The following is a 12,232-nucleotide window of genomic DNA, read 5'->3' as shown; positions in this document are numbered from 1 at the left end:
ACACAACATGCTCTTTTTGTCCCCTGTCCTCACGGCCACTATGTCAGTAGTTCCGTATATCTTAGTTACAGCTGTGTGTGCTTCCAAGGGCCACAGGGGCAATACCGCTTTTAGTGGGCTCCGCTCAGTATATTTCCAAATTTTGTAACTGCCCAGTTGAGTGATAATAGCCAGCATGACTCTTCATGACACAGATTATAAATAATACAACGCAACTAAAAGTTTTAAAAGGTAACGAGGCACGAGACGCCAGTGGTCCTGTAACAAATTAATCAAAGTAAATAGCGTGGGCAATGGTAAGCGAACCTTTGTAGGAGCAGACAGTCCACTTTTCACAGGGAGCAGTTGTGAGTGCTGAGAAGATGACCCATACTCACACTTCAAGCACATGTAGGCACACAGTGCCATGGAAATGTATATATAGACAAATCGCACGTATCACCAATAGGACACAGAGGCACACTTTGTCGCACTATGTCTCTCAGTTTTGCAGTCACTGAGACAGGCTCACTCATCTCACATAGAGGAGCATGCAAAAACAACGGAAAGCAGGCATGTACGCACAGAGAAACGAACACAAACAGACTAACAAAAAATGTGTTGTCTAAACAGCCACGTATAGAGACATAAAACTAAAGTACACATACATATAGGGTCACAAACACAAGGACGTGTACCCATGTTCAGAAGCAGAGATACAAAAGTGCACTCACAAATACAAGCACATGGAAAGATGTAGTTATATGTATGCTTATATGTTAGTACATATAACAGAAGCACCAACATCGCAATCACAGACATAGACACCTGTTAACATGCATTCACATATATCCACACAGGTAAACGTTCATGCTATCGCATGTGCTTGCACACGCACACACGAACTCCTGTAGGCACATGTAATTATGACAGATACCTGCACGCACACCTTTATAATAATATATACGACACACACAGGCTCCTGGTAAGCACCGATCTCTCTCTGTGCCCGCAGTCAGTCTTGGCACCGGGAGAGGGGGAGGGACGGCCCCTCCCAGCCCGGCTCTGCCTACTGCACGGACTGCCATGGAGTGGGGCTGTCTGCTGCTGCTCCGGCAGCCTCACTCTGGGGTCTCCCCACTCTGACCTTAGACTCCACACACCTCCAGCAGCGGCCCCAGCACTGCCGCAGTCTCCCGGGTCCGAGAGAGGGGACGCAGCGCTCACCGGCTGCGGGGAGCAGTGTAGCGCCAGCGGGCTGCGAGCCATGTCCGCCAGAGTTGAGTGCTGCCAGCGCCTGGCACCAGCCGGAGCCAGCCTGTGCCGCCCGTGTGCCTGTGGTCTGAAAGAGCCAGCGTCTTCTCTCTCTGCTCATATGGAGAAGAGGTGTGTGTGCCCCGTATACCTGAAAGATATCCCCCCCCCCCCCCCCCCAACTAGGTATGTGTGGCTCGGTGAGCCCTACCAGGGTCGGTAACAGATCGGCACCCTCTCTCCAAACCCAGAGTAAGATTAAGTAACGCACAATAAAGCGTGCCTAAAAATGTTGTGTGTGACCGGAGACGCGAACTAACCCTTACCCCAAAGCCGTCTCTGCAAGAGATTACTTCTGCACACATGTGATACAGGCAGGCGCCGAGCACCCGCGCACAAATATGAGTGCAAAGGGGTGAGCGCGTGCACAGGAAAAACAAGGCGGGGGGAGAGAAGAAGTGATCAGGGCAGAAACGAACGGCGCATTAGGGATCCGCTCGAAACACAGGCCGTCGATGGAAGGCAATGCTTTCGATTTTCTCCGCTGCAGAGAATAGAACATGTTCTTATTAGAATGACTCTCACGACGGAGGGATTAAAAAGACATTAAACTCAAGTGTCCTACTTCAGCCGATGCCAGCAGCAGAAAAAACTAGTCGTTGTCCGATTTCTTCCTGCGCACTCCAGCGTTAACACTTCATGGGAGATCTACAACACAGAAGAAGGACCAGTGGTGCGCGCGCACCAGAGGAGCGGGGGTAAGGGAGCACGAAGACGCCGAGACGAGGTAGGGGATGTGTGTGTATGCGCCGGGGGGGTGTGGGGGGGGGGTTCTCTGTGTAGGTGTGTGCGTGCGTGCGTGGGGGTCTGTATGGGTGTTGTATGTGTGTTGTGCATGTGCTGTGAAAAGCCTGCCGGAATCGGAGCGCGTGTTGACGCGCGCGACCTGATCCCGGCAGGCTGCTGCTGCGTGCGCGTGACAGTCTGTTCGCCGAGACGAGGTAGGGGATGTGTGTGTAAGCGCCGGGGGCGAGGTGGGGGGGTTCTCTGTGTATGTGTGTGCGTGCGTGGGGGTCTGTATGGGTGTTGTATGTGTGTTGTGCATGTGTTGTGAAAAGCCTGCCGGAATCGGAGCGCGTATTGACGCGCGCGACCTGATCCCGGCAGGCTGCTGCTGCGTGCGCGTCTGTTGTCCTCTCCCTTTCAGTCCTTGAAAGCCGGAATGATAACAATAGTCTCGCTCTGCGACAGCAGGCCTTTGGCCTGCAATCGCAGGGCGAGACCTAAAAAGGGACAAATCAAGACCACACCAAAAGCAGAGGGCCAAACCACCAGCCTGTTTTCTGTGCTACCCAACTAAGACAAGATTGTACCCTGTAAAACAAGAAGGCCACGCAATTTACTGCTCACTCCACCACCTAATTAAGGGCTGAATAGGACTGATATGACAAAAGAATTTGGGGCAAACTATACCTTTGCTTCCTTTCAACCTCAACTATGGGAAGAAAGGAACCCAACAAACCAGGACAGGAGGCAAAGCAGCACACCCCGGTATTTGTGTCTCCCAAAAAAAGGCGGGATTGGTATTTGAAATAAAAAAAACAGTAGACCAAGTCATCCTCTGCTTTTTGTTGTCTCCAAATCAATAAGAATGGAACCCATAGGTCAATTTGTTTCTGTGTTGCCTAACTAAACGATGAACCCGTTCAAGAGTGGCTGAAGTATACTCCTCAAACTAAAACAATCCAGTTAAGTAAAATAACATACAACCCCAATGACTGCACACCGAATATTCATTTTATACATTTCACACACAAGTAATGCATAAAATTAAATTAGAAGTTTAAAAGAAATGAGCCAGGCACATCCAGGTGCTGCTTGTTGCATCAGATAAGCAAAGGAGAAAAGGAACTTCAGCAGGTTAGCCCATCAATTGGCTGGTCCACAAATCAACTAAGAGAAGAAGGGAATTTGCCACCCCTTTAGAATAGGGTGAGTTATGCCCAACCAAAACACCTGTGGGAACTTAGGAAACCAAGAACACAGTTTAGGCCCATCCACCTGCTATCCATATAACGTCTATGTAAGGAAAGAAAGAAACCTGACCAAAAGATGATGCAAAGCTATTCTTTCTATGCGATGTCAAATCAAGGAATGGATTTGAGGAAACCGTAAAACCAAGAGCTGTACAGGCCCCCCTGCTCTCATGTATTCACCTAAGTAAGATAAGAAAGGAATCCAAGTGCAAGGATCTGGGAATCCTTCATGTTTGTGCACGAGCTAGCAATCTAAGGCGGGAAAGTAACCATTAAGGAGCAAAAGCAGCATATCGAGCCATCCTGTTCTTGATGCAGCCACTCAAAGTTTGAAATAAACAAGCAAGAGGAGAGGACATCCAGCTAAGGAAGAAAGGAACTCATAAGACCAAAAGTAGTGTACTGAATCTTCCTCCACTGCTCACACACTAAAATAACGGTGTTTCTCTTATTCCTTACTCACCAGCAGTTTGAGCAGCCAGAAGCGTGATTTGTAGTAGCAGGTCTTTGTAGGGTTGATGAGGAAAAGCAGCATGAATCCATACAGGATGAGTGGATTCACCTGCATGGGCACCATGGTGGATTCTCCAAAGAGACATGAGAGTAGACTGAGGCACCACAGCATCCCCAGGAAACCAGCAATCTGAGGGGACAAGTACAGGTTAAAATCGATCTAACCATGGATCTCCCACTAAATCCCAGGAGCCATGTGGGCTGAATGAACAACAAGCGGAGCCATTTGACTGAGTACCACTGACTAAACTCTTGTTATCAAAGACAGACAAGAACACACTGAGCTCCACTGATGGTTCTCCCAAGTGAAACACTGCACTGTGAGGTAAGAGCGGAAGATCATCAATTCTTACCACAGACCTCTAACAGAAAACATGGTTCTGCAGTGAGGGATCTTTCACAGAATCATAGATACAGAAGTATTCCTGTCCGCCAAGTGTCTTATTTAAAAATACTGAGAAGCCAATTTCTCTTTCTGAAAAGTTTTTTAAACACAGATGCACGTTAAAAAGACATGCTTGTTTCCCAACCTCTCTCTAAGATCAGTTGACCTTATATTGACCCAAAATAGTCAGCACCAAAGGCTCCATTTCCGGCATACATTTCACTCATACACTGTTCTCTTTTGACACCCATATAATGTAAGAAGACAAGAAAATATATGACCCTAGAGATTATACGCTTGCAAAGCTGTTTCAGGAAAGTAATGATTCTTAGCCCAGCAAAAGATTCTCCCTAGATTCATAATTTCAGAATAAATGTAACAAATTTGAATTATTTAAAAGAAAAAATGCAAAAACATGCATTGAATGTTAAACCAGGAAAAGTGTTGCTAATTGTAAGTAGTCTCAAGTAAAATCAGGGAACTGAATAGCTTCATACTACTCATCTAAGGCTTCCTTTCTCACAACTGAAACACAGTATTGAAGCCCATGTAAGTGATCTGGTCTTGAAGCCAGTTGACATTTTTCGTAGGTATTGCCACGGTGACCTTTTGCTCCTGACACACAATCCTCACCAACACAGTTTGTTACAAATTGATAAATAAATAACTAAGTTGACTTTTATCTTCTCACATTCCCTCTTCCAATTGTGGCAGAAATGATATAAAATCTATTCTAAGATTAAGAATATGCCTTGCTCAAGAAAGAAAAAATTACTGAGCTGTAAAAACAGTTGTCTAGCGAGAATATCCTCCAAAAATTCATAAGCAACGTCCCTTATTTCCAGATAAAAGACGTTTCTCTACCCAACAATATGGAAGGACTAAGTTCAAAACTCATGAGGAAGAATGTGAGGAAAACAAAAGCATTTTGATTAAGCTTACATTTTTTTCTTTTAACCTTCTACGGTTTGCCTGAGATTACCAAAAGCCTATGGAATCTGGGGAGTCTCTGCTTTCCTATCCACGGTCATTAAGGTCCACATCAGACATGAACAGAGAAATGCATATAAAGCCTGCCTAGCACCCTTCAATAAAGCATAATATTGAAAAATAAACAATTTACAATTGCTGTATCAGTGAAGAGAATAGAAGAAATATTATGACGATGCCACTAGGCTATCGGAATAATTGTGTGGAACAAAATGCATATAATGGAGAGACCATCCACTGCGCACAGTATCCCCAAACACTCTTACAACACTTTAGTCACAATTTCCCCTTTAGCTGTCCTTCTATCACACCCTTGAAGTCATTAAATCATTCCTGACTTGCCTCAAAGAGATGCTGATGAGACAGGTTGTTCCGAGGGTTCAGCTCAAAGATGAGGACGTGGTTAACTCCAGCCTGGCGCCAGCCATATGTGTTTATACCCAGCAGGAAGAGGAATTCGATCAGAAGGAAGCCACCCCGATAGATACGCACCAGAGGCCACACGTTACTGCCCTTCAGGAAAACTACGCCTAGAGAGAGGCAAATTTCAGTGGTCAGTCATTAGCTTACAAATGCAAAGCCATACCCCCTCCTCAGGGACTTTTGTCAATTGAACTCGTTAATCCTGCAAACCAAACTCCGGAGAATACCCTATGACAGAGGAGAGCCATTCCTCAGTGCATACACTAAATTCAGTCGCTCCTACAAGAGGAAATTCAAACACACTACAGCCAATTACATATTCTCCATCCCTTCTTCCCTCCCTCCCTGGTTTTCTCCCTTTGTAAGTTCATCTAGTCTAAAGAGATGTGGGGTATTTTACTCAATTTAAGAGAAATATGTTGTTAAATGATCCAGATCAATAGCATGTAGGATGTTTTTATAATGAATTTTTTTTTTAAAGCAGTTAATTTATTTTTCAAGATGACCTATACCTATCAGATTTGGGGCTAGATGTAGGTAAATCTTATTTACCGATTCATAAATACTGAATTTTGCCGATTCGGTATTTATGAAATCGGTAAATAAGATGTAGGTAAAAATTCGGTAATTTTTACCGAATCGGTAGGATTCGTTATTTACTGATTTGGTAATTACCGAATCGGTATTTGCCATTGATTCCTATGGGCCTTGAAGCCCATAGGAATCAATAGCAAATACCGATTCGGTAAAAATACCGAATTGCCAAGGGGGACAGGGTGTCACTTTGACACCCTGTTACACCCCTGTTTCTGGCTTGTGTGCCATGTGGCACACATACATGCCCTAAGGGCATGTATGTGTGTCACATGGCACAGGTGTACATGCACAGATGTGCATGTACTCAGGAATTCGTTATTTACCACCCAATGGTATTAGGTGGTAAATAACGAATTCTAAAGGCCCTGTAGCAGTTTAAAGTGCTACCTACATAAGAAATTACAGATTCTGTAATTTTACCGAATCGGTAAAATTACAGATTCGGTAAATTTACCAAATCTGTATGTTTTTGCTACCCCTACATACCAATGTCCAAATACCGGTCGGAAACGGCCGAAAATCGGTATTTTCGGCCGTTTCCGACCGGTATTTGGACACCTACATCTGGCCCTTAGTGTCTCAGGTGTAGATTATATAAATGCGATATAAAACTAACATGGCCATCAAATACTTACAAAATAAAGAATAGTGCACCTTTAACAGTTTTAGAATAGTAGCTGATCAACTGAAGCAAGTTCTTACAGTCTAATTCTGAGAGCACCATACCAGCTGCCAGAGCCAGGGTGAGAGGTAGGTCATGGAGCTTAATTACTGTCGCCGTTTAAAGTTGCTACTGATATCTTTTTCTAAATAGAAAAAGTAATCCGCAGAAAGGAGATATTAAGAGCAACATGTTTATTTTTTTCCACACTGTAGGTCACTGCATCAAAGACAGAATCATGTTTCTATACAAAGTGAGCAACAGTAAATTGTAAACTGATTCTAGTATCTTTCTTTTCAGAAATTACTACGTTTTTTGGGCGTGTTTATTTTCACATAACAGATTCTGCTTTTACTCTTGCCTGCAATGACCATAAAAGAGCAAGACACCAAGTATTTAAGTGGTTTGTGGGAAGGGTGATAAGACCAGTACTATAAGGAATAAAGTGCCCTTGGCTGTACTTTATAAGGATATTGCAAGTCACCCCATAGTTCCATGACTTTATAAGAAATCTGTCAGTCAGCCTCGTTTCTCTATATGGTCCTGAAACTCCACTTTGACTTAAAATATACTTTTTATGTAGACAATGGCTTTATCCTATATTTAGCAAATGGGAATCGATGGTGCAATCCCTGTATAAAAGCCTAGCGCTAACTTCCTTAATACAAGTGGCTTGTGACGTCTCTAGTCAACTGTACTAGCAAAATGATGTAGATTGTAAAATGTAATAAGTCAATACAGTTGACCTCTGATGTCATAATGCCTGCTACCAGGGTGGAAGGCAGATCACAGTGCAGAATGACAGCTGCAGTTTAACCCCTTGCATGCTGATGACGGCCCCCGTCCATCATGCACCGCGGTGCTCAAGTGCTGATGACGGCTGGGGGCCGTCATAAACCCGCCCACTTGCGATTTTGCCGCACAGGCGCAGAATCGCGGCCGCATGCAAGGGGTTTAACCAGGAAAACAGGAAGTGAAAAAGTGATTAGCATTAAGGCGTTTATGTAAGCATGTTTATTTATTCCACGCTGTAGTCCTCACAGGAAAAAAGGAATATCTGCATGTTCCTACAGAACTGGGCCACAGAATTTTTTTAACCTTACTTATATCAAAATGATTTTAATATCTTTTTGCAAAAAATACTATCAGCTTTTTTGTGTGTTGAATTTTGCAGAACATTTTATTATTCTAATTTGCAATTAACATGAAAAAAGAAGACACCAAGGATTTAATCAGTTTATGGTAAGGGTGCGGGTATGGCCATGTAGTTTAACAAATAAAATATCCTGTGCTCTACTAAAATGATACAGAAAGTCAACTTGGAGTTTCACGACTCGGCCTTGTTCCTCTATATAGTCAAGGAACTCTGATGACTTGCAATATCCTTGTAATGTATGGCAGGGGGTACTTTATCATCTGTTTAATGATGATGCTTAATGATTATGTGTCTGTACATATTGTGCCACAGTAGTTATCTATTATGAATACAAAACTTTTTTTTAAAAATGTATATAAAAACACGGTGAAGCACAAGTTACTTACCTTCGGTAACAATATATCTGTAAGAAAAAGTAGTTAGTGTTAGATTCCTTACCTTACACTATCCCCAGGCGTCGGACTGGATCCGGAAAGATTTGTTTTCAGCAGTACCCTTGCGCGTCGGTAGGCGTCGTCTGCGGCTCCGCAACCGTCTTGCTGGGCAAGAGAAAGAAGGAAGAGGAGAACCTCTGAAAGGGGGGCAGAGAGTGGATCCACAGCCTTTGCTGTGCACCACGCCACAAACTTGTTCCACCTGCAGGCGTATACCGTTTTTGTGGAGGGAAGCCTGGCTGCCAGAATCACATCACAGACTTCAGGAGGCAAGTCAAATGGCCTCAACTGTCGCCGCTCAATCTCCAAGCATGGAGGTGGGGACTGGACAGGTTCGGGTGGAGGACCGTCCCCTGCTGCTGCGACAGAAGGTCCTCCTGAAGAGGAAGACGAATCGGGGAATCGACTGACATGCTCAGTAGCTCGGGATACCAGTATCTTTGTGCCCAGTCCGGAGCCTCAAGAATGACTTGGGTCCGGTCTCGCCTGATCTTCCTCAGCACTCTGGGCAGCAGTGGTATAGGCGGAAAGTCGTTCAACAGACCGCAGCACTACTCACAACGAAAAGCGTCGCCGAGCGTTTGCCGCCTTGAAAAATTGCAACGCGTAAAACTGATGACATTGCGCGTTCTCTTCGGTGGCGAATAGATCTAACCAAGGCTCTCCCCACTGCTGAAAGAGACCTTGCGCCATGCCAGAGTTCAGACGCCATTCGTGATCCATCATGCACCGGCGGCTGAGTTTGTGTGCCCTGGCGTTCAGAGTAACCTGCCAGGTGTTGAACCACCAAGGTGACACCCTGGTGTTCCAGCCATTGCCAGAGGCGCAGAGCCTCCTGACAAATGGTCCACGACCCCACCCCGTCCTGTTTGTTGCAGTACCACATGGTGGTGGTGTTGTCCGTGAACACCTGCACTACACTTCTGGCTTGCACTGAGGGAAGGAATGCCTTCAGTGCAAGTCGCATCGCCCGCAGCTTCAGAAGGTTGATATGATATGTCCTCTGATCTCCCCCTCTCCTATGTGGCCCCCCCATCCCAGGAGGTACGTATCTGTCACCACTACGCGCTCCGGTTGGAGTAAGGAGAGGGATCTGACGCTGACCCAATCGCAGTTCGTGAGCCACCACTGCAACTGACTCGCAGTGCCCTCCGAGATCAGGACGTGGTTGGACAGATTGCCCTGATGCTGTGCTCACTGAAACTTCAGGTCCCACCGCAGAGCCCGCATACACCACCTGCCGTGATGCACCAGAAGGAGGCAGGAGGCCATCAGCCCCAGGAACCGCAGCATCAACCTGACCAAAACTCAGGATAAAGGCTGAAAGATCGGAATCAGAGCCTGAATATCCCAAACCCGCGGTTCGGGGGGATAAACCCGAAACTGAGCCGAGTCCACGAACCGCTCTGATGAAAAGGAGCTTCTGAGAGGGGCACAGGTGTGGCTTTGGCACGTTGATGGAGAACCCCAGCGAGTGTAGGAGGTCGGCCGTAGTCTGGAGGTGGGGACGACTGTTTGTGGCGAGCCCGCCTTCAACAACCAATCGTCGAGATAGGGGAAGACTGAAACCCCTGATCTGCGCAGATGAGCTGCGACCACGGCCATCACTTTCGTGAACACCCGAGGGGCGCTGGTAAGGCCGCAGGGGAGCACAGTAAACTGAAAGTGCTCGTGGTCTACCGTGAACCTCAGGTAGCGCAGGTGGGCCGTCAGGACGGGGATGTGGAAATATGCGTCCTGCAAGTCCAACGCCACCATCCAGTCTCCCAGGTCCAGAGCTGCTTGGACCTGAGCCAAAGTCAGCATCTTGAACTTCTCCTTCCGGAGGAAGCCGTTGACGCCCCGTAGGTCCAAGATAGGGCATAGGCCTCCTTTGCCCTTCTTGGGTACCAGAAAGTAGTGGGAATAGCAACCACATCCTACTTCTTTCCCAGGAACGCGCTCAATAGCCCCCTTGGCCAAGAGGGCCGTAACTTCCTCCTGTAGAAGTTGCAAGTGATCTCCCGATATGCGGTGGTACTGCAGTGGCATGGCTGGAGGGAGCGCCTCGGAGGGGAGGGAGTAGCCCCTTCGGACGATTTGCAGCACCCACCTGTCTGACGTGATGGTACGCCAGTGGAGGTGGTGATGGCGAACCCTGCCCCGCACTGGCGTCGAATGGGCCTGAAATGACCACTGGGAAGGCTTAGAGGCAGATGCTCCGGGAGCGGATGTGGACTGACCCTGCCGTTGTCTCCCAGTACCGCCACAGCGGTAACCACGTCCACAACCGCATTGAGACTGGTTCTGCGGCCTGTGGCTGGCTGGACGTGTGGGGACGCCCCTTCCTTGGCTACGAAAGGGGAGAAAGGCGGAAGTTTGCTGGCGTTGGCCTAGGCTCAAGGACTTGGCCGTAGCCCTGGAGTCCTTAAAACGCTCCAGCGCACTATACGCTTTGTCGCCAAAGAGGCGACAGTCATCGAAGGGCATGTCCATGAGCGTGCCCTGGACATCTCCTGAGAAGTTGGCAGACCTCAGCCAGGCGTGGCGGCGAACCGCCACAGTCTTGGCAATCGCTCTGCCCAGCGAGTCCATGGTGTCAAGTCCACATCGAATCAAGTATCATGCTGCATCCCGCCCCTCCGCCAGGGCTTGGGCGAGCCGTGTCTGGGCCTCCTCCGGACACTGTGGCTGCACCTCCGCAACCGTATCCCACAGAGAGTGGGTGCAACGGCCCAAAAGGCAGGCGGTGTTGACAGACCACAGTTTCTTCCCAAACTGATCATAACTTTTGGATTCCCGATCCGGAGAAGCGGTCGGGAATGCGGTCTGGGACGTTGAGGCCTGAATTACCAGGCTCTCGGGGTGGGGTGAACGGACAGAAAGCAGGGGTCGCCCGGAGCTGGGCGGTGGCGTAGGGCCACATTCCGATCCACAGGGAGGCCTGCAGAGGGCTTGGACAAGCTGCCCATCAGAACGTCGGTGAGGGCTTCGTTAAACGGCAGTAGAGGCTCCGAGGAGCTTGCCTGCGGTTTGAGCACCTCAGTGAAGAGGTTAGTCCTCATGGCCGCGACAGGGAGCTCAAGAGCCAAGGCCTTGGCCGCCCTGTTCAACACAACGCTATAAGTAGCACCCTCCTCCGAAGTCACGGAGGGAGGAGAGATTAATCCAGTGTCAGGCGAAGTGTCTAGACCACTGGCCTCCCCCAGCTCATCTGCCCAGTCCTGGCTTAACTGGCACTGCTGTGCCAGAGGGTGCACAGACCACTCCCAGTCCTCTTCGTCATCCATCTCCTGGAAACCAGGCAAAAATGATGGAGCCATGTCCTAGGTGAATTGGCCACCCATCGGCGTCGGAGACGGCGCCGAGCCGCTCTGGTGTCGCACCCGGGCCGGGGCTGAAACCGGGGCCGGTGTCGTCCAAAGACTGCACCGGGAGCGACACCCTCGGTGTCGGCGTCAGCGAAGGAGTCGTGAGATCGACTGGTGACGACCCGGATCCAGGCCTGGATCCTGTGGGGCCCTGCGGCATCGGGACAAGAGTCGACGACGGCGCCGGGGCCGGAGCCGACGGCCCGCTAGGAATGACTGGTTCCGACGGAGGGAAGTGAGTCCTCATGGCCACGAGGAAATCACGCATCACCTCGGGCGTCGCGAGCAGCCCAGGGACTGGCGGGTGTGGAGCTGGACACGGCGCCTGCGGCTCCGACGGAGCCGCGCAGGTGGTGTCGCCCGAACCCCTGGCTGCATCGCGCAATCGTTTGGGGGGGGAGTCAGAAGAGCGATGATGCCTCTTCGCTTCTTTTTCGAATGCCTCGACTTACCG

At 48.5% G+C, this 12,232-nt stretch overlaps 1 protein-coding gene across 1 annotated transcript in view; it reads right to left on the bottom strand.

Moving 5' to 3' along the window:
• The window catches only part of XPR1 (xenotropic and polytropic retrovirus receptor 1), a 588,907-nt gene that overhangs the window by 153,288 nt on the left and 423,387 nt on the right, over positions 1 to 12,232 (bottom strand). Inside the window, exons 8-9 of the mRNA XM_086955457.1 lie at positions 5,500 to 5,687; positions 3,733 to 3,912 (exon numbers count right to left, since the gene is read on the bottom strand). Coding sequence (XP_086811583.1) covers positions 3,733 to 3,912; positions 5,500 to 5,687 — 368 coding nt within the window. The remainder of the gene's footprint in view (positions 1 to 3,732; positions 3,913 to 5,499; positions 5,688 to 12,232) is intronic.

This window comes from Lissotriton vulgaris, chromosome 1_1, assembly GCF_964263255.1.
Source record: "Lissotriton vulgaris chromosome 1_1, aLisVul1.2, whole genome shotgun sequence".
Classification (NCBI taxonomy): domain Eukaryota; kingdom Metazoa; phylum Chordata; class Amphibia; order Caudata; family Salamandridae; genus Lissotriton; species Lissotriton vulgaris.
Note: the sequence above shows the minus strand (reverse complement) of the source record. Positions and strands in the feature narration are given on the sequence as shown.